This window comes from Camellia sinensis, chromosome 1 (assembly GCF_055761805.1).
Source record: "Camellia sinensis isolate YWXY chromosome 1, ASM5576180v1, whole genome shotgun sequence".
Classification (NCBI taxonomy): domain Eukaryota; kingdom Viridiplantae; phylum Streptophyta; class Magnoliopsida; order Ericales; family Theaceae; genus Camellia; species Camellia sinensis.
The window spans coordinates 72,575,879-72,598,708 of NC_138961.1; the positions used below are offsets into that span (position 1 = coordinate 72,575,879).

At 38.7% G+C, this 22,830-nt stretch overlaps 2 protein-coding genes and 1 long non-coding RNA gene across 4 annotated transcripts in view; 1 reads left to right on the forward strand and 2 right to left on the reverse strand.

Moving 5' to 3' along the window:
• LOC145789780 (uncharacterized) overlaps positions 1-10,412 on the reverse strand; it is a 31,324-nt gene extending 20,912 nt beyond the window's left edge. The window contains exons 1-6 of the mRNA XM_082867163.1: positions 10,210-10,412; positions 9,923-10,129; positions 9,754-9,843; positions 9,572-9,658; positions 9,135-9,476; positions 8,954-9,037 (exon numbers count right to left, since the gene is read on the reverse strand). Of these exons, the coding sequence (XP_082723289.1) occupies positions 8,954-9,037; positions 9,135-9,476; positions 9,572-9,658; positions 9,754-9,843; positions 9,923-9,985 (666 nt within the window). The 5' untranslated portion in view covers positions 9,986-10,129; positions 10,210-10,412. The remainder of the gene's footprint in view (positions 1-8,953; positions 9,038-9,134; positions 9,477-9,571; positions 9,659-9,753; positions 9,844-9,922; positions 10,130-10,209) is intronic.
• Positions 10,413-10,475: 63 nt separating this feature from the next.
• LOC145789781 (uncharacterized) lies at positions 10,476-11,782 on the reverse strand. 2 transcript variants are annotated; one of them, XR_014328112.1, is made up of 3 exons: positions 11,047-11,782; positions 10,677-10,914; positions 10,476-10,579 (listed from the first exon to the last, which is right to left on the reverse strand). XR_014328112.1 is itself a non-coding variant. In XM_082867169.1 (2 exons), exon 1 carries the CDS (start codon positions 11,600-11,602, stop codon positions 11,084-11,086), a length of 519 nt encoding a protein of 172 aa, XP_082723295.1. In that variant the 5' UTR covers positions 11,603-11,782; the 3' UTR covers positions 10,504-10,914; positions 11,047-11,083. The 2 variants fall into 2 exon arrangements, 1 of the variants encoding a protein (XP_082723295.1); XM_082867169.1 differs by having other exon boundaries at positions 10,504-10,914.
• Positions 11,783-17,687: 5,905 nt separating this feature from the next.
• Positions 17,688-20,045, forward strand: LOC145789779 (uncharacterized). Its single transcript, XR_014328102.1, has 3 exons — positions 17,688-17,748; positions 18,561-18,619; positions 19,775-20,045. It is a non-coding gene; the product is annotated as an uncharacterized LOC145789779 (long non-coding RNA).
• The last annotated feature ends 2,785 nt before the right edge of the window (positions 20,046-22,830 follow it).

Below are 22,830 nucleotides of genomic sequence, written 5' to 3' on the forward strand. Positions count from 1 at the left end.
GTATAAAATGAATGAGCTGTGTGCCAATGAAATGAATGAACTGCGTGCTCAACTCTCAATTAGTGTGGGCTGCGTGTTCACTATCAATCTGGGCTGCGTGTTCAGGAAATTTATGTTTGGGCTGCGTGTTCAACTTTCAATCAGGGTGTGCTGCGTGTTCACCTTCAATATCTCAGTATTTGGGCTGCGTGTTCAACTCTCAATCAGTGTGGGCTACGTGTTCACTATCAATCTGGGCTGCGTGTTCAGGAAATTTAAGTTTGGGCTGCGTGTTCACTATCAATCTGGGCTGCGTGTTCAGGAAATTTAAGTTTGGGCTGCGTGTTCAACTTTCAATCAGTGTGGGCTGCGTGTTCACTATCAATCTGGGCTGCGTGTTCAGAAAATTTAAGTTTGGGCTGCGTGTTCAACTTTCAATCAGTGTGGGTTGCGTGTTCACTATCAATCTGGGCTGCGTGTTCAGGAAATTAAAGTTTAGGCTGCGTGTTCAACTTTCAATCAGTGTGGGCTGCGTGTTCACTATCAATCTGGGCTGCGTGTTCAGGAAATTAAAGTTTGGGCTGCGTGTTCAACTTTCAACTAGTGTGGGTTGCGTGTTCACTATCAATCTGGGCTGCGTGTTCAGGAAATTAAAGTTTGGGCTGCGTGTTCAACTCTCAATTAGTGTGGGCTGCGTGTTCACTATCAATCTGGGCTGCGTGTTCAGAAAATCAGAGTTTGGGCTGTGCGTTCTACTCTAAGTCAGTGAGTGCTATATGTTCACCATTTTAATTCGGGCTATGTGTTCGACAAATCAGTGTTTGAGCCGTGTGTTCACCTCTTAACTAATGTGTACTGTGCGGTCGCAATCAATTAATGAGCCGAGTGTTCAGAAATTCAAGTGTTTAAACTACATGTTCAGGAGGCAAGCAAAGTACTATGTCATAAGCTAAACTGTGTGTTCAAGCATGGCAAAGGCACGAAATGTACGAAAAAATGCAGAAAATGAAGTAAATACCTCTTGGGCCTCATGGGAGAGGTGATGCTCTGGCTCTCGGAGAAGTAGATCCCCAGGTGCTCGCTCATCAAAATCAGTGAAATGACGAAAAACGGCACGAGGAAGGACATGTGCTGGCGGAGCGTACCTCCCGGGAATAAAAGGTCGGACCCTCGGGGGCAAAGTCATGGGATCAAAATCATCCCCAGCACCTGGAAAACCTCCACCATGAGGAGAGTGACCAGCCATTTTCAGAAAATCTGCAAAAGGAGCAAAAAATGAGCAAAAATGAGCCAAAATTGGAAAAAGTCAACAAAAGTCAACTCTCAGGAAATAAAAAGTCAACAAAAGTCAACTCCTGAGAAAATCTTCCAAATATTGAGACAAACTCACCTCAAGTGGCGAAAATGAGAAAAGAAGCTCCGAAACCAAAATTTAACCAGTTCAAGGGGCTTGAAACTGAATATTTTTGCGAAAACAACTTGCGTGGGGCGTTGGAAAACGCGTATGGAACTCAGATCTGGAGAAGAAAGTGGTGTAGGAGGCAAGAGAAGAGAAGATCTCGGCTACATTTATAGGCTCAAACTCTTGGGATGAAGGAGCATAAAGAAAGGAGGTGAAAGGACCAAAATGCCCTCGGATTTCGGCAGATGGCCGGCCGGCCACCTTTTCCAGCCGGCCAGCCATTTCCTTTTTGCAAAACTGGCCGGCCAGCCATTTCCTTTTTGCAAAACTGGCCGGCCACCTCCCATCCCTCATAAAACTGGCCGGCCATGTCCCCCACATGCCCACCTAGCTCTCTGCAAATTTTGAGAAAGATTGGAGTTCCCGGGACCTGAAAAAGTTCAAGGAAAGTACACTTCCGGTCGCGAAATTGCTCCGCCGGAACTTCAGCTTCAAGTTCTGACATGTGTCTCATCATTATTCATCAAAATCGAGATGTATCCTTTTGAATATGTTGTAGTCTTTCCAGGAAATTGAATCGAAGGCCGTCATCGAAGTCGCCTTCGCCGAAACACACGTTTCCTTGCTCGTCATTTCGTAACAAACGGGCACCCTGATTTAGGCTCGTTTTGCACTATCATGCACATAACTTGCATTCTCATGAGCATACTTGCATTATTATGCACATTTCTTGATGTTGCCATACTTCTGTGCTTGAGCATGCATTGTCACGCACGTTCCTTTTTCGCATCGCGATGCATTCACTTGCCGACACTGCGTGTGTCAAACTTTCAGAATCACATTGAATATATGTTGTTAGCATATTGTGCTTGTTGAATTTCTCTCTTTTACAGGCACGATATTGTATGTACGGTTCATTTGAGGCTGGTGCGACCAGACGAATCGCGCAGGTATCGTACCTTCTCCGTGTGAGACGCGACGAGAATTGAACAATTCTTCACATTCTTAACTGCATGAAATGTAGTTGTTGCTTTGCATTCTTGCTTAAAACTGTTGCATCTATTTGCGAATACTTGCTTCATTACAGCTTGCTGCATTTGCATGATCATTGAGTTATGTTCGGCTTCTTGCACATCGCTTTGCTTTTTGCCCCCCTGCCTGCGGGCACATCTCTGTTTACTTTGTACGCTTGTCTAAGTCTTCGGCCTTGTCAAAAATGGGTCGTCTCTGGGCTTTGACATTCACTCCCGTCACTTGTGACTTCCGAGTTCTGTCAAAGAGGGGCAACTGTAGACACCCCATTTTTGACCGACCTTAAGACTCAGATGTCACCGATTGAGCGCTTGGTGATATTACATAATGTGCTCGTTCAGAAGTTTCAGAGTCGCGGCCGTGAGCCCTGCCTCCGGATTTCCGAACCCTCTTCTGTGCCTTGTCTCGGTTTGTGAACCAGACTCAGTTTTCTCTGTTTCTTTTCCTGAGGGGAGGGAGAGGTCCCGTAGACCATCTCCCAGTGGCCGTGGGCTACATTTTGTGGCCGCAGGCCATTTTGCCCATTTCGGAGTCCGGTTTCCGATTTTTCGGGACCGTTGGCCGTGTGCCTCGGTTCGGGACCGCCTAACCATCTCCGTTTGTTCTATTTTTTCGGCATACTTCTTATTTACTCCCTTTTGAGGGACACTGGGGTCTGAGAGACCCACTTCGTGCCCGAATGCCACTTTCGGTGCTTACTAGGCAATTTTCGGGGCCTCGAACTGCGCGTTTTGGCCCCCGAGCATTCGTTTTGCATCGATTTTTGTTCATTTTTGGCAGGTACCTCTGTTTTATCACCAAGAAGACCGTAGAAGGGTGGGAGGCCAGCAATTGTCTCAACAACCAGTTTTTACTTCTCCGGCGCCCTTCGACGCCCGTTTTTCTCACTTCCGAGCTGATGTTGAACAACCTGGAGCCACTTTCTTGAACTTTGAACCACATACATGTGTTGTACACACATGGGAGGACCCTAAAAGTTAGTGGCCGGCCACTAATTCCATTTGACCCTTTTGAACCCCTCCTTCTGAGCCAATGTTGAACAACCTGGAGCCACTTTCTTGAACTTTGAACCACATACTTGTGTTGTACACACATGGGAGGACCCTAAAAGTTGGTGGCCGGCCACTAATTCTATTTGACCCTTTTGAACCCCTCCTAAAAATGGCTTGTTCTCTCTCCTGTTTTAGAGTTTCCAAATTCGAACCACAGGGTTGTGAAGAGGAGACCTAGGAGGCCACCTTTTTGTGGTGGCCGGCCACTAAAGCAATTTGACCTTTTTGACCCCTATCCGGCCGGCTAGGGGGGCGCCGGCCGGCCACCTGCAGCTCCAAAAGGTGGCCGGCCATGTTCCTTGCAACACACACTTTACAGCTGTATAGCTGTATCCCCCAGAAAATATCTCAATCCGGGGGATATTTTTTGGGGGAAAACTTACCTCCTTTTCCCCCACCTTTTCCCCACCTTTACACCCTCTTTTTGTTCCTTATAACCAGCTGCAAGCATTTGTATTAGGGGTTAGAAAAAAAATCCTTTGAGCCTCTTGCATTATATCCCCTCTCCTTCTCTCATTTTCTACCCTAAAACACCCAAGTTTCATCCCCTTTTCTTCACTACCACCTAACACTACCACCACCACTCCATTTCCAGCAACAAGGAGGGCTTCTCAGAGGCTAAAGGTGCTGCAACTTGGTCCAAGAAGCAACCAAAGAGTGGTCTACAAGGGTGAGTTGCCATTCCCCCCTTTTTGAGCTTATTTTTGCAACATTTCTTAACCATATATGCTTTTTGCTTTGAGCTCCGGCCATAACTGAAAGTGGCCTTCTTTTGAGCTCTTTTTCACTTTTTCTTAAGGGCTCAACCCTGTTTGAGCCCCCCATCTTGCACTTGCTTCAATATCTTCCTTAAATGCTATTTTCTTGCATGCTTTGGCAGCCTATTATGCTTCGGTTTTTGGCCTTTTTACAGCACTGAAAATAGTCTTATTTTGGTCCATTATTCATGTTTTGTTAAGGGCCTTTCATGGTTTGGGACCTCCATATGCTACTTCATGTTATATCCCTCCTTGGTCCCCTTTTCTTGCATGTTTTGGAAGCCTATCATGCTTCAGTTTTTGGTCATTTTACAGAACTAAAAATAGTCTTATTTTGGCCCATTATTCATGTTTCATTAAGGGTCTTTGGCTGTTTGATGAATATTTTGTATACTTTGTGTTATAGCCATTTTTGAGCCTCATTTTGCATTGCATTTCTAGCATGTTTGTATACTGTTTTGGGGTTTTTACAGTTCTGTAAATAGTCATATTTTTGGTCCCTCTTCAATGTTGTAGAAGGGAATTTTTCAGTTTGGGCTTTGCATATACCACTTGCCTCTTTGGCCACCTTTTGGCCTTTTTTCTTGCATAAGAGCTTAGCCATATCTATGTTTGTTTTTAGGGTTTTTACAGTTCTATAAAGTGGCTTATTTTTGGCCCCTCTTCAATGTTGTTGAATGGCCCTAACCTATTTGGAGTTAGCAGCTGTGAGTTGCTTCATAATCTCATGTTTAGGGCCATTTTTGCATGCCATTGTTGCCCTATCTTTGCTTGTTGTTTGGCCATGATTTGTACTGTAAAAATGCTTATTTTGAGGCTGCCTTGCTTCTGTCTTTTCATCTCGTGTACCAATTATGCATTTTTTGTATAGCTGTAGTTCATTCTATGCGCCTAATTTGCATTTCGGGAGAGATTCCATGCATCGGGTGTGTTTTCGCCTCATTTCGGAGCTTTTTTCCCCCATATTTCAGTGCTGAAATTCCATTAACATGTCTATATGTCATTTCCATGCTTTTGCATTGCGTATGCCATTGCCTCGGTTTGCGTGCCCGTGTGCATGCATTTCGAGGCACTTCATTTTCATCTATCGGCCTCTTATGTGAGTGTGGCTGAGGCTCTCTCATGTTAGTATAAGTCCATGTTGCATTCTATATGCCATTTCCATGCCACTGCATTGCATATACCATTACCTCGGTTTGCGTGCCCGTGTGCACGCATTTCGAGGCACTTCATTTTCATCTATCGGCCTCTTATGTGAGTGTGGCTGAGGCTCTCTCATGTTAGTATAAGTCCATGTTGCATTCTATATGCCATTTCCATGCCATTGCATTGCGTATGCCATTGCCTCGGTTTGCGTGCCCGTGTACACGCATTTCGAGGCACTTCATTTTCATCTATCGGCCTCTTATGTGAGTGTGGCTGAGGCTCTCTCATGTTAGTATAAGTCCATGTTGCATTCTATATGCCATTTCTATGCCATTGCGTTGCATATACCATTGCCTCGGTTTGCGTGCCCGTGTGCACGCATTTCGAGGCACTTCATTTTCATCCATCGGCCTCATATTTCTCTATCATTTGCATTGCGTATGTCACTTTCTCGATTTGCGTGCTCGTGTGCACGCATCTCGAGGCATCTCATTTTCACAGCATAGTGCATACTAGGTTGTATCTTAGATCGTATTCATGTATTTCCTCGGCTTACGTGCCCGTGTGCACGCATTTCGAGGCATGTCATTCCATAGCATTGTGTATGTTAGGATTGTATCTTAGTTGCATTTCATGCATGTCATGCATATTGCATCGTGCTCGGGACAGGAGTTAGCCCGGGCACGGGAAACGAGGTGCATTTCGTACTCCGAGTGACGGAATGTGTCTCAATTCCCTAGTCACCGACACTCCGGATCATCCATGATGGAGTTAGGTTCTTGTTGTGTTTATACATGCATCCATTCTATATTGAGTTGTGCAATTCGACTCCTCGGCCATCATGCCTCGGTATGCGTGATTGGTGGCACGAGGATCGAGGCATGCATATATTTGTGAAAATACATTGCTATGCCCCTTTCCTGCTCTCTGTTGCAGCAAAATGAAGAATCAGCAACTTTTCGGGACTTGGCACGCGTTTCAAGAATAAATGCTAAACAGAGGCTGATTGGGGCATCCCGGTGGATTTCCGCGCAAGGCAGCCCAGACATGCATCATTCATCAGAAGCAAGGCAGTCCCTGGCTTGCATGCCAGTTTTACAGTTTTCTTAGTTAATTTGTTAATTAATTAGGAATTTGTATATTATTCGGACTGTAATATTTGGACTGTAATATTCTTTTATTCGGGACTGTATTATTTATTCGGACCCTCTGCGCGAGGGCACAACTGTAATAAGTGTGCGTGAGTGTGATGTATGTCTTCCAACCCCACGTCTTTCTTCCCTTTTATTTATCTGCTTATGATGGTTAGATTAGGGCATATTTCAATTAGCATACAGTATGACAGCATGTTTGCATCATTCATCTGTATTGCATGCACCGGGCTCGGCGCATCATACTAACTGCATTGTACTTTCAATTCCAAATTGAATACATGATAGTTGTAGCATTTCATATGCCATCTTAGAATAGCCGAGCCTGCTATAGTTGTATTTTGCATGTGTTGCATTAGGCATTTCTGTATACTTAGGATTCATGCATGATTTCTAATGAGTTTCTGTTTTGGCTTGGAGTACTCGGTAAGCTTTATGCTTTAGCATCCTTGCATGCGTGTGAGTGACTGCCATGAATAGCATGCTTACCATGAGGCTATGTGCTTACGTGATATAACTGTCTGAATGCCTGTGGGTGAAGGATGGGTTGCTTAAATTGGAATAAATCATCAAATGTTTTTTTTTAAGCCTACTTGCGAGTAACGAACCATCTTTCAAATAAACAAGCATGAAATGTTTTGTTCCAATTCAGGCGACCCAGTCTATACTTATATGCTGTGTGCATCACATAGTAACCTAGGCTAATAACCGGAATAAGGACACACAAAGTTTTCAAAAATTAATATCATGGTTAGTAGAGGCCGATCTTTGATCGGGCGAGCGGGGGTGCTCACGAAGTGACCTTCCCCAATCGTACCCAAGTTCCCGAGCCGAGGCAACTTTGGTGATGACGGACACGTGGCCTTTGGCACCGAGTCAGGGTTTCCTAAATTTCTCATTTTAAAAACATTTAGGTGGCGACTCTGTATCTGGCGAAGCAGTCCATGTTTGGCACTTCTTTCAAAAATCAGTTTTCTCAAAACGATTTGCCGGATTTGGACTCTTTGGTTCAGACTTAGAACCGTGACAAATTTGAGAGTCCTGAGCTGTAGTGACCCCAATATGAACAGAACGAGAGCTCACCCTCCCGGGGCGTTCCGGGGACGTCTACATTTGCCCAAAGTGAAATCCGGCTCTAACTTCCAAATCGGGAACCCAATTTGAGCCCCGTCTTCTCCCACAAGTCTCCTGTGCCTAGGCGGTCGTGTGTGCCAAGTTTCGTGCTAAACCGACGCCGTTTGGTGATTTTGGAGCGTTAACTCCTCGAATTCAAGTTTCTTAAGGAAATAGTTTGCCTAAAGTGAAATCCGGCTCTAACTCCCAAACCGGAAACCCGATTCGAGCCCCGTCTTCTCCCACAAGTCTCTCGTGCCTAGGCGGTCGTGTGTGCCAAGTTTCATGCTAAACCGACGCCGTTTGGTGATTTTGGAGCGTTAACTCCTCGAATTCAAGTTTCTTAAGGAACTAGTTTGCCTAAAGTAAAATCCGGCTCTAACTCCCAAACCGGGAACCCGATTCGAGCCCCGTCTTCTCCCACAAGTCTCCCGTGCCTAGGCGGTCGTGTGTGCCAAGTTTCGTGCTAAACCGACGCCGTTTGGTGATTTTGGAGCGTTAACTCCTCGAATTCAAGTTTCTTAAGGAACTAGTTTGCCCAAAGTGAAATCCGGCTCTAACTCCCAAACCAGGAACCCGATTCGAGCCCCGTCTTCTCCCACAAGTCTCTCGTGCCTAGGCAGTCGTGTGTGCCAAGTTTCGTGCTAAACCGACGCCGTTTGGTGATTTTGAAGCGTTAACTCCTCGAATTCAAGTTTCTTAAGGACCTAGTTTGCCTAAAGTGAAATCCGGCTCTAACTCCCAAACTGGGAACCCGATTCGAGCCCCGTTTTCTCCCACAAGTCTCTCGTGCCTAGGTGGTCGTGTGTGCCAAGTTTCGTGCTAAACCGACGCCGTTTGGTGATTTTGGGGCGTTAACTCCTCGAATTCAAGTTTCTTAAGGAACTAGTTTGCCCAAAGTGAAATCCGGCTCTAACTCCCAAACCGGGAACCCGATTCGAGCCCCGTCTTCTCCCACAAGTCTCCCGTGCCTAGGCGGTCGTGTGTGCCAAGTTTCGTGCTAAACCGACGCCGTTTGGTGATTTTGGAGCGTTAACTCCTCGAATTCAAGTTTCTTAAGGAACTAGTTTGCCCAAAGTGAAATCCGGCTCCAACTCCCAAACCGGGAACCCGATTCGAGCCCCGTCTTCTCCCACAAGTCTCTTGTGCCTAGGCGGTCGTGTTTGCCAAGTTTCGTGCTAAACCGACGCCGTTTGGTGATTTTGGGTCTTTAACTCCCCGATTCAAAAAACGTCTTCTCCACAAGTCTCTCTTTAACTTAGAATGTCTAAATTATGCAAAGATACATTTTAGCTTAGAATGCAAAGATACATTTTATACCTGATCTTCTGGTGGTGGGGTATATGGATTCTCATCTTCTGCAGATTCCCTAAATGCCCGGTGGCCACTCGATGCATCAGGAACCTATGATAGTCAATACATAATGTGTTAATCATATTCGAATTTTATACATAATCTTGTGTGAAAATTGAACTATCAAACAATTTAATTTATATCGAACCCGTCTGTTGGGATCCACACTCGCCCCCTGTGACACTAAGGCCATCATCTCAGCTCTCATCTGCTGTAAATGTGTAGAGAACTCTGCTCGCAGCTCCTCCCTCAACTCATCCCTTAGCTCTGCACGAACCTTCTGCCTGATCTGATCAATAGTCGATGGCTGGGGTGTTGACTGTGATGGCCGAGCACCAGCTTTATACACCGCTCTCCGAGGCACAATTCTCCCGTATGTGCGACAATATCCATGTCCGTCATGACCTATCAACTCATGAAAAATGGCATTCCTAGCCTCCAATGTCCGACCATCCTCATGTAGCATAGAGAGTTGACGATTAAACTCATCCTGTATTGAATAAGACATACAAGTATATGCCAAATTAAGATGGTTGACACACAAAAAATAAACTTTAAATACAATCAAAGGTGTTTGGAAACTACCAAGGTCTGAATAACCTCTGGGTCATCTACTCTACGTGTCATAAGCCAAACATTCATCTTATCAGTAGACTCCCCCTTACTGGTCATCTGCATTTTTTTAGAAATATGAAAATTACAATCTAAATAATTTGTAAATATACAATGTTTATTTATATACAAAAATAAAACAATCAAATGTAAACCTCATGCCGTATCTGAGAGAAAGTAGTACGCCCTGTGGCATGAGCTATGCCGTGAGCTCGTCGATTTTTAGCGTTCCTACTTGCAATTTTCTATAACAGGTTCGACAAATGTGAGTATGTAAATATGATTTGTATGTTTACATATCATAAATATAACTTATTTGTATACCTCAACATCGGAAGTACGCCAATACTCCACAAGTTCTTCCCACTGACTTGGCACAATGTGCATAGGAACATCATCCTTCAGATTAGGATCAGAACTTCTAGGCTTGAAATACTTAGCCTTAAGCTTGTTCTTGTGATCCTTTCATATGTTGTTGCAGTTTTTCATGCAGATTGGCTTGTACTCCTCTGGACATATATTCAAATTGTCCTATAAAACACAATTTCAAAGTTTAAATAATAATAACACAACTTTGGAATTCGAATTTGTGGACAAAAATATACTTTTACCTTCACATCCTTCCAGATAGCATCAATAATATCATCGGGCACATTGTTCCAGTCAAGAAAAGTAAGAGGAACAATGTTACCATTCCGCACAATAATGCCAAGTTGAGTAGTTAACTTAGCCACGTTATCCCCTATTGGGCAGTAATTTCCATCAAATTGTATGTCTAGCTTTTTACCAGTACCCTACTCTTTAATGCCCTTGGCACATCCTCTACCACACCTAGTCGAGGTTGATGAAGAACTAACATGACCTGTGAGATACCATAACAATAAACAATATGCAATGGTAATAAACAAATGCAAATTTAAATAATGTGAATACAAATCATATCAAATAAACCTGAGGTGGGCTGTGAAGAAGTCGAAGGGTCTGCAAAATACAATGAGAATAAACAAGTTATATATAATGAGCATAAATAAATGTATGCTTCAATAATTTTCATACAAATCAAAGCAAATTTATATACCTGCGGATGGCTCATAAGCTGATGATGATAGCTGCTGTGGTTCCACTGATGGTGGACGCACCGATGGTAGGCGTGGAGGCTGAGTACATGGTAGCTGTTGTGGTGCCACTAAAGGCCCCTCCGATAGTGGCCGATGTGATGCCTCCTCTGATGGTGGTGCTACTGATGTCCTGTTATGTAGCACATCAGACATCATGCGCCGGGGATGATCAGGCTTCCTCTTCCTTCCCATAATAATCTGTAAGCAATATAACATTAATTGACATTAGAAACATAGACAATGATTTGTCGTCAACTATAATATGACATTAATTGAACTAATACAATTACAAAGATAAAGTAAATTACGAAATTGATGATTAACTACAACCTTGGCCTTAATTGAATTACTAATGTTTCCACCACTATCAGCCTATTTGAACATCAACTGTTTCCCCTTTTGCGGCTTCCCTCACCCAACCAACTTCTTCATCACGAAGCATTATATTTTCGTCCAATTGTTGGCTCATGTATGGCTCGATTTGTGGATCAGTCGAACTCATATCAAATAAACCTCTTTGAGACATCTTCACCACGACTTGCCAGTCTGGTTGTAACGGGTCTGCAACATACCAAACTTGCTCTGCTTGGGACGCCAAGATGAAAGGTTCATTGGTAATTCGATCATCTCGGTACAACAAATGATTGAAGTTCACCAACGTGAAATTGAAGACATCTTCTTTCTTTCCGTGAATGTTGTCAATCCAATCACACTTAAACAACACATGTTTCTTCTCATTGGAATATCGAATCTCAACAATATCTGTCAATTGTCCATAATAGTACACAGACCCCACACGAGGATTCTTGTCTTTTCGACTAGCATAACTTATGGTATCTGCCTTCAAAGCTACACCACAATTTTGTGTGGCTCGACGATCATCCATGGCCTTTACTCGATACCGAAACCCATTCAGTATATACCCGTTGAACCACCTTGCCAAGTTATGAGGACCATTTGCCAATAGAATAATCTCTTCAGAAAATATGACATCAGTAGTCCTTCGCAAAGTTTGGACCTATTTAACACGAAAATGTAAAATTTAAAATGTAGTTCGACTTAAGTAACTAGAATCTATAGAGTTAAATACATACGTGTTCCTTGAACCAAGTGTGAAAAGTTTCAAAATGTTCACGCCGAAGCTGATGATCGTCAACACGAGGCATTTTGAGCTTAAGTACTTCAAGGTGTTCGCTGTGTAAATTGAAATTTTAGCAATACAAAAAATTTTGTAGAAAATTCAATAAAACATAATAAAATATTGAGTGAGTGACTTAACCTACTTTATGAATGGTTGAACCGCGCCTGTATTGAATAAGATGTACCGATAAGCTTGTACCCAAGAAGTATTATCAAGATAAAAGCTTGTGTTTTCACCAATAGCATGACCCAAATTATCAGCACCACTATAGTTCCTCACGGGTCGACTAGATTTGGTTTCCACATCATTGAGATATTGTGCACAAAAATTCATGCATTCTTCCATAAGATATCCTTTAGCAATTGATCCTTCAGGATGAGCTCTATTACGCACGTATTGCTTCAAAGTAAGAAGATACCTCTCAATTGGATACATCCATCGAAACTGAATCGCTCCACCCAATAAGGCTTCATCAGCTAGATGTATAGGCAAGTGCTCCATTATATCAAAAAAACTCGGAGGAAATATTTTCTCTAGATGACAAAGTGTTATAGCGATACGATCTTGAATATATTGCAAATCCGTCGCACGATTCACTTTTGAACACAATTGTCTAAAGAAATTGCTCAATTCAATCAAGGGTTCAATTACATTCTTCGGTAACGATCTTCGAATAGCCAATGCATCAGAATATCACTATCGTGGCTCTTAAGACCCCCAATACTTCTATCATGTGAGCGCACACGACGTGATATATTGGATGAATACCCGTCGGGAACTCTTACTCCCTTCAACACTTTCAAGAACAAATCTTTCTCATCCTTGGTCATCGTGAATTGTGCTGCTGGTAAATAGGCTTTATTCGACCCTCTTAACTGCAAATGTAGGGGTTTTCTAATATTCATATCTTGTAAATCACGCCGAGCATTAACACCATCCTTCGATTTTCCTGCAACCCCTAATATTGTCCACAACACATTGTCACAAACATTCTTCTCTATATGCATCACATCGAGGTTGTGTCTTATTAGATTGTGCTCCTAATATGGCAATTCATAAAAGATACTCTTTTTCTTCCAACTGTGGGTGCGATGTCCAACTTTCTCCTTCTCTACCTGTCTCTTATGCCTCTCCTTAAGGTCATCCCTCTTGTATTGGGTTAAAATACCCTCAGATTCTAATTGTAGCAACATCTCAGTTCCAGACAACAATTTGGGTTTGAGTCGGACTTCCCGACCACCATCAAATGATACTTTATCCTTCCGGAATTTATGGCCAGTAGGTAAAAATCTGCGATGACCCAAGTATGATTGTTTCCTACTATGCTTCAACCAACACGATGTAGTTTCCTTATTGCAACAAGGACATGCATATTCGCCTTTAGTGCTCCATCCTGACAAGTGTGCGTATGCAGGAAAATCACTAATTGTCCACAGTAAAGCTGCATGCATTTGAAACATTTGATTTGTTGATGCATCAAATGTTGACACACCCTCATTCCATAGTTTTTTCAACTCCTCAATCAACGGTTGCATATACACATCAATCTTGTCACCAGGTCCTTTTGGGCCGTCAATAAGCACGGCTAAAATTAGAAATGGTTGCTTCATGCACATCCATGGCAGCAAGTTGTATGGAACGAGCACAACAGGCCAAGTGCTATGAACTATGTTCATCGTTCTGAATGGGTTAAAACCATCAGATGCTAAGCCAAGCCTTACACTTCGGCAATCATTACTGAAGTCAATATTCCGACGGTCAAAATCTTTCCATGCAAGGGAGTCAGCAGGATGCCTGAAGACACCATCATCAGTTCGTTCCTCTACATGCCATCTCATTAACTTGGCCGTCTTGGATGACATAAACAACCTCTGCAACCTTGGCTTTAAAGGAAAATACCTCATCTGTTTTGCAGCTATTCGTTTGCCACCTTTGTTAGGACCATTTGAACCACCATCACCATTTGATTTCCATCTACAACTGTTGCATATGACACATTTATCAAGATTGGCGTCCTCGTTTCGAAACAACATGCAACTGTTGGGACATGCATCCCACGTCTCATACGTGAAGCCCAAATCTGTTGTGACCTTTTGAGCTTTATAATATGAGTCCGGGAGTTTCACACCCAACGGGAACGCCTCATTCAATAACTCAAGCAGCATGTCAACAGACTTGTCTGTCCACTGATTAAGCACCTTCAAATGTAAAAGTCGAACAATGAATGACAAAGATGTGAACTTCTGACAACCCGGATACAATTCACTTTGTGCATCTTGAAGAAGTTTGAAATACTTTGCAGTCTCTGCATTTGGACCGAGCTGGGGTTCAAATGCATGGGGATCAGGCCCCTGTGGTTCATTACCCTCAACACTTGTACCGGCATGTGGATTTCCCATAGCCCTTTGTATCATTCCAATCATATCATCCCCAATGTCTAAATTAGCTAATGTTTCATTCTCTCGATTACCATGCAGAGATACGTAAGATTCCCCATGATTAATCCAATGTTTGTATTTTTAAAAAAAACATTCAAAATCAGATGCTCCCGTACACCCTCTCGTACAAGATAGTATCGATTCTCGCACTTCCTACACGGACAACTGATCATCGAACCTTCAACCCTATTGGTGTAGGCAAACAAAAGGAATTCATCAATCCCATTAATGTATTGGCTCGACATCCTATTTGGCAAATCAATCCAACTCTTATCCATCATCTGTACACATCCACAAAAATATCTCATCAAAGTAACTCTAAATATAATACCTACGTATTCATGTACCATGATACCTATCCGTCCAATTTCTCTCAAATAGGTAGGTGGTCTTATCCCAGTTAGTTATTTACCGATTTGAGGGGAGAACATAAAAAATGAAATACTTATCCCAGTTAGTTCAATGCAAGGTGAATTACAAGTCCAAGAGAAATTGGAAAAACTAGACATAAAAGTGGAAAATTATAGATGGAGATGTAATAGACAAGCATTGAAAAGAGAATTTATGTGAACATGTTTGGTTTACGATAATTTTCCAATAACCTCCATTGGTTGGCAAAGATTTTTTTGCTTTAACTCTCCCACATGATTTTTCAACAACTTTTTTTGGTGAAGTAAAATTTCACTCTTAATATCACCGTAAACAAACAAAAGCAACAAATTCAAATGCGAAGACAATTTAAATCAACAAAATAGAACAAAATATTTCAGTTGAGCTTTAAATAAAAATCAATGAAATATTTATATTATTTCAACACAAGAAATTTCTCTCACCTACACTATGCCAAACACAGTGCAATTTAAGGCTAAATCAAAATTTTCTATTTTTCAGTGAAGTTTCATTCAGTTGTTTCAGTGAGATTTCTTTGTGTTTTGAATTACTCAATCAATTCATTTCAAATTCATTAATAAGTTTATTTATGTAATTCATAACTTGGTGAAATTTCTATTTGACAGTGAAAATCAACTATCATAGAGTGAAGTTTTGCATTGAAATTTCACTATCACTGTGAATATTAATTGTGCAAAAATGAAATCACAATATTTTGATAGAAAAAAAAATATATATATATATATAGAGAGAGAGAGAAAGAAAATAGAACAAAGAGATATATGGAGAGAAATGTATACAAATCCAAACTGGCAAATATATAAAAAAAAATATATATATATATATATATCTATATAACAATGGAAGGGTTAGTTTGAATTCAAGGATTGAAAATATATATGTGTCAAAATTTGGACCTTTAGATTGCTTCAATCCAAGGGCTGAAAATATCTTACTCTTATTTGTCCTATTTAGACATTTCAATGATTGAGATCAATTACAATCAAGATCTAATGGTTCAAGATGTCTCTCACCTCAGCTCAAGATAATGTGGCTGGAAATCTCTCTCTCACGTGCTCCTCTCTGCTCAAATCTCTCTCTCTTTCAATTTTCAAATTTTGAACACACACCTCTCTCTCTTTCTCTCTCTCTATCAGAGCCCATTCCCTTGCTGGAGACCCAAACCCAATCTTCATCTTCTTTCAAGGAGAATCTATCCTCCTTTCAGAAGCTCCTTGAAGAAGGGGTTTTTTTATGTTTCTTTGTCAAGGGTGAAAACTGAAGACTGTAGGACATTGAAGAAGCTTGCATTATGTAATTTCACAAAATCAAAGTGGGTGGAACAATATAATCTGCTCAAGGTTTGAACTAATTTTGAAGAGAATGAATATTTTGCCATGATTTATATTTGTAAATGACTGTACAACTGTATTAATACTAACATTCTATTCTGGTTGTAGGATGTAAAAGGTAAAAGTAGTAATGGAGGGTCAGTAGTTCCGGGAGGACCTAATGCGATTGTATCTGGTAGTTCCACAAGTGTAAAGAGATCACGTGACGGCCAATTTCAAAATTTTCCAGTTTAGACCATATGTTTCTTTGAGAGTAAATCATTAGATGGTTTAGAGTCAGTTTACACAACTTCCTATTAAAAAAGAAATGCAGTTAGAGGTTGAACCGCAAAATGAGTTTTAAAGTTGAATGAGTAGACTTAGTTTTTGTTATTTAAATGAGCAAGTAGAACATAAAGGACAAAAGGATTATGCATAAGTTCATAATTTTTTTGTTCCAAACCGTAATCATGAATTTTTTTTGCTCTTTTCCTAAATAACATAGACTAATTCAATTGTGTTGGTTGTGTAAAATGATAATTGAACGGAAATCTAACTTGGCAATTATTTGCATGATTTTTCTCAGAACATCTTTTGGTATACATTGTATTTAAACTTATTTTTATTCATCTTAACAAACTTATTCAAGAGAAGGTGGAGCTGAATATTCAAGAGAAAGAGAATATTTGACAAAAAACATAATTTTTGACATAAAAAAATTATTTTTTATTTTTTTATTGATAAATTAAAAATTGTTTATCAATCCCATCTCTGATTTTTATTTTTTATTTTTATTATATATTTTTTGAATAAGGGAGAACAGTTTTTCTTTATTTATTTATTTATTTTTAAATTTTACATTTCGTTCGAATGGCTGTCCATTTTTTCTTCCATTTAATTTTTTATTATTATTATTATTATTTTTTTTTTTTTAATTGTTGGGTTTTGATTGTTGTGAAATAGGATGATGAGTGACTATAAGGTGGAGAAGTTCTATGTGGATTTTCATTGACCCAAACAGTAAATCATCTATACCCATCTCTGATTTTATGTATTTACTTATTTAATTTTATATTTTTTAAATAAGAGAGAACGATTCTTTTTTTTTATTTTTAATTTTACATTTCGTTTGAATGGCTGAGATTTTTTTATTTTATATTTTATATTTTTTGAATACGGGTGAACGATTTTTTTTTTTAATTTATTTTTAATTTTACATTTCATTTGAATGGCTGAGATGATTCCTAATCAATATCTAACGGTTGAAGTATGTGCAGTGATTTTAGGATTGGATCTGTGTTCTTCTTTAATTTTTAATTGTTGTTGGTCTTGTGATGATCTGGGCATTGTGAGTGCATATTGTTGTTGTTGATGATGAATGATGATGAAATAGATAAGATACATGTATAAGACTTGATCTGTGCAAAGTAAATTTTTGTAACTAAAATTTGTACATATAAAAAGCTCTGATTTGTCCAAATTGATGATCATGATGAAGAGGTCGAAGAGTGTAGTAAAGAGGTCGAAGAAGTACTTGGAAGAGGCACATACAAATCTGTTTTATTTTTAATTTTTAAATTTTATATTTCATTTGAATGGTTGCCCTTTTTTTTCTTCCATTTAATTATTATTATTATTATTTTAATTGTTGTGTTTTGATTGTTGTGAATTAGGATGACGAGTGACTATAAGGTGGAGATGTTCTATGTGGATTTTCATCGACCCAAAGACAGTAAATCATCTATACCCATCTCTGATTTTATTTATTTATTTATTTAATTGTATATTTTTTGAATAAGGGAGAACGGTTCCTTTTTTTATTTTTAATTTTACATTTTGTTTGAATGGCTAAGATTTTTTTATTTTTTATTTTATATTTTTTGAATACCGGAGAACTTTTTTTTTAAATTTATTTTTAATTTTACATTTCATTTGAATGGCTGAGATGATTCCTAATCAATATCTAACGGTTGAAGTATGTGCAATGATTTTAGGATTGGTTCTGTGTTCTTCTTGCAGATTAATTTTTAATTGTTGTTGGTGTTGTGATGATTTGGGTATTGTGAGTGCATATTGTTGTTGTTGATTTTAGGATTGGATTTGTGTTCTTCTTGCTGATTAATTTTTAATTGTTGTTGGTGTTGTGATGATCTGGGTGTTGTGAGTGCATATTGTTGTTGTTGATGATGAATGATGATGAAATAGATAAGATACATGTATAAGACTTGATCTGTGCAAAGTAAATTTTTGTAGCTAAAATTTGTACATATAAAAGGCTCTGATCTGTCCAAATTGATGATCATGATGAAGAGGTCAAAGAGTGTGGCAAAGAGGTCGAATAAGTACTTGGAAGAGGCACATACAAATCTGTTTTATTTTTAATTTTTAAATTTTACATTTCATTTGAATGGTTGCCCATTTTTTTTCTTCCATTTAATTTTTTATTATTATTATTATTATTATTATTATTATTATTATTATTATTATTATTATTATTATTATTATTGTTGTTGTTGTTGTTGTGTTTTGATTGTTGTGAAATAGGATGATAAGTGACTATAAGGTGGAGAAGTTCTATGTGGATTTTCATCGACCCAAAGACAGTAAATCATCTATACACATCTCTGATTTTATTTATTTTTTTTTTAATTTTATATTTTTTGAATAAGGGAGAACGATTCGTTTTTTATTTTTAATTTTACATTTTGTTTGAATGGCTGAGATTTTTTTATTTTTTATTTTATCCTTTTTGAATACGGTAGAACGGTTTTTTTTTTAAATTTATTTTTAATTTTACATTTCATTTGAATGGCTGAGATGATTCCTAATCAATATCTAATGGTTGAAGTATGTGCAGTGATTTTAGGATTGGATCCGTGTTCTTGCAGATTAATTTTTAATTGTTGTTGGTGTTGTGATGATCTGGGGTGTTGTGATGATCTGGGGTGTTGTGGTTGTTGATTTTAGGATTGGATCTGTGTTCTTCTTGCTGATTAACTTTTAATTGTTGTTGGTGTTGTGAGTGCATATTGTTGTTGTTGATGATGAATGATGATGAAATAGATAAGATACATGTATATGACTTGATCTGTGCAAAGTAAATATTTGTAGCTAAAATTTGTACATATAAAAGGCTTTGATTTGTCCAAATTGATGATCATGATGAAGAGGTTGAAGAGTGTAGCAAAGAGGTTGAAGAAGTACTTGGAAGAGGCACATACAAATCTATTTCGTTTTTAATTTTTTGATGTTTTTTCTATGATGATGAACAAATAGGATTTGGTGATTATGTTGTTGATTAACAGATAGGATTAGGTACGTGCTTGGGTATGATTTGGATTGGTGTTTGTGTTTCCAAATTGGTGAGCAACTTTGTATTTGTGTTACGAAGATAAGAATTAAAGGAGATGTGAGGTTGCTAAAAAATTAGTAGAGCAACTTTATTGAAATATTTAGGTGGGTTGAAAGAGTAGTTTTTTTTTTTTTTTTTTGGGGACTCATTTTGTGGTATGGTATACAATCTGATCCTTCGGTTTGAAATAATAATTGATCCTCATGAAATGGTTTTCAAATGGATTTTAACACATTCTTAAGTGATTTTTCAAATGATTTTTAATGTTTCATTGTGTTGGATTTGTGTTATTTATTTATTTTTTTTTTTGTTGATTAGGTTGTTTTTCTACGATTTCGGTTTCGGTTTGTGTTTGTGTTTCTAATATTTATGTTTCTAAGATTTCTGTTTGGGTTTGTGTGATTAGGTATGCAATCAATGGAACCACTGAAAAAGTTGGAAACAAAGCTTAAGAGACACAAAGTATTGGAACAGAGCATTAAAAATCATTATGTTTCTTTTCAATCAAAGCCAAAGAGACATCAATTTGGGTTTGTGTTTCTAAGATTTGGGTTTGTATTTGTGTTGTCAGGCGAGGGTCTTGACATTGGTTTGTGGGACTGTTGACATTGGTTTGGGTCTCAACATTTTCTTTTTTATTTATTTTTTCTTCAACCCGTATGTCTCTCACGGGTCATTATTTTTTTTATTTTTTTTTATTTTTATTTCTATAACCCAATTTAAATTTTCATTTATAATTCATGGACTATTTCTTCATTTGTTAAAGACTGGTGAAGAAATTGAAAAGAAACAGAGTAAGGAAAGAGATAGTAGTTGGTTTTCTTAATTGTGCTACACATTCAAATGCTTGGCCACTATCATATTTTTATTTATTTTATGTGCTATTCAAATTGTGTTGATATATTATTATTATTTTTCAATAGGAATGCAAAATGTGTTGATATATCATTATTTTTTTCAGTAAGAATGCAAAAAAATATGTGAAAGACAGACCCCGCAAAAGACTGATGGCTACTTTTTTCTACCGACAAATTGCTTGGATTGTTAATGGTATTTATTTATTATTTAGTAAAATACGTAAAAGATCTCAGATTGTTCAGATTGAAAACATGCAAATAGTTTAGATTAAAAATAAATCAGAAATTTAATATTTAAATTTCTAAAATTAAAAACTCAATAGTTTATTTTTTATAAGTATTAAATTCTAAGTTTTATTTTTTATTTTTGGTAATTTTTTCTAAATTTTAATGATACCTAAAATTATTCAAACAAGATTGGCTTATGTGTGGTGGCAGCATACAATGTTTCTAATATATTCATATTCCCCAGGATTACTTAAATGTTGAGGATGCATTAAATTAATTAATTAATTGACATTATACGTAAAAATGATAACTGTATTTTAATCCCAACATTATTTACACCGTGCCTTCAAGCACGGGCATACACTAGTATATATATATGGAGAGATATATGAACATTGAGCAACAATGGAGGTTTGGACTGATAAGGGCACAAATCTACACAGCTATATATTATGCACAAGGGAAAACAGAAAGAGAGAGAAGCTGCTTCACGTGATTAGAGGGAGAGAGAGAGAGAGAGAAAGAGAGAGAGCATACGCTGAGTGAGATCGCTGTCGTCGTCGCCAGTCCGGCCCTCGCTGTCGTCGTCGCCGCACCACCGCACCACCCCTACCTTGGTCGCCGTTCGTCGCTTGTCCAGAGGGGGAAAAAGTTCGTCGTTCGTCGTTTGGAGATTTCGAACATTTAGGGATTTCGACCCAAATGTGACCGCCAAGATGAAAGGGAAGAGTGGCAAATGTTTTTCACTTTTTGCGACGGTAAATTTTGCCCCGTCGCAAGTGATAACTTATTAGAGCTAACGACACCGTTTTAATAACCTTTTTTGGCGACGAAAATTTTGCCGTCGCAAATGAACCACTAATTTTCGTATTTTTATCCCTATCCGTGTAGTTTTATTGCCGACAGTAAAATGCCGTTGCTAAAGATCTTATTTGCGACGGTACAAAACGCCGTCGCTAAAAATCATTTTTTGCGACGGTAATCTCGCCGTCGCAAAAACTTCCGTGTTTTTTAGTCCCTTTTCTTGTAGTGATTTGACTTGAGTTGGGAAAAAATAGTTTCACCGTTATAGCATTGTAGTTGATTTGCTCAATCTTTCAAATCTCATGCAATCTTCATCCATAACAACCACTTAGCAACTAATTAGGAGATGTAACGCCCTCAAAATAGTAACATTAAACCCATCAAATAAGACATTCATTGACATATGAGATAACCACAATCTTTATTACAACAGAATTTCATTACAAAAGTATTACATGTTAACAACAAAAGCAAATGCCCTATGGGCTTACAGCTTTCCAAGTTAACACTTGGTTACAACAAAGGAGTACTAACTCATACACATTAAGCCCTTGGCCTGAATTTACATGTAATACATCAAAAAGTAAAACGACAAAAGTATGTCCGCCTCTAGCCTCCCAAGCTATGTCCTTGGAGGTGGCATGCTACCTGCACCTGAAAATGATATTCCCATATAGGGTGAGCCACAGCCCAGTAGAAATACACTAAACCAACCATGAACAATGACTAAAATATTAGCAATTGATAGATGGCCAACACTGATACATTCACATAAATCACATATTTATGTCATACGACTTATGATTCCAAGTTACTTTTCATTTTCCCTTTTTCAACGGATAAGCATATAAGCACTAACCACATTCTCAACAGATATGTATAACAACAATATCCACATTCTCAGATAAGCATATAAGCTACGTCCACATTCTACAACAGATATGTACAACCACAATATCCACAGATAAGCATATAAGCTATATCCACACTTCACAAAGATAAGCATATAAGCTCTATCTTCACTTCTTTAGACAAGCATATGAGCTGTATCTACGGAGTTCATCCCCTATCTTCTCCCAACACTATCCGGTTTAGAGGTACATCCCCTATCTTCCCCTAAACCGCGGAGTACATCCCCCATCTCCTCCTCTACACATAACGTATACAAACACATTGGTTCTATATACAATCACTCAATACATACAGTTAATGTATTCTATCAACCGTCAAATTCCATGACACATTCCATTGATTAGTTTCCGTTTGCCTAATCATCATGCATTGTCTACAACAATCACGACTATCCTCCACCGATAGCCCAAAGCAGTTATTTCTAAATAGAAAATAAATGCACAATGGATATTCAATCAACATTTCATTTCCTCATTTCTCACAATTAATTATCCCAATTAATTAAACAATGTAATTAGGTTGTTATCCATAATTACCATTTCAACCCTTAGGTCCCATTTTCATCAATGATTTAACATTTATTCCATTTCTCTATTCCAATCATGCATCTAGGTTTATTATGAATAAAACCCCAACTTTTGTAAAATTACACAAAAGCCCC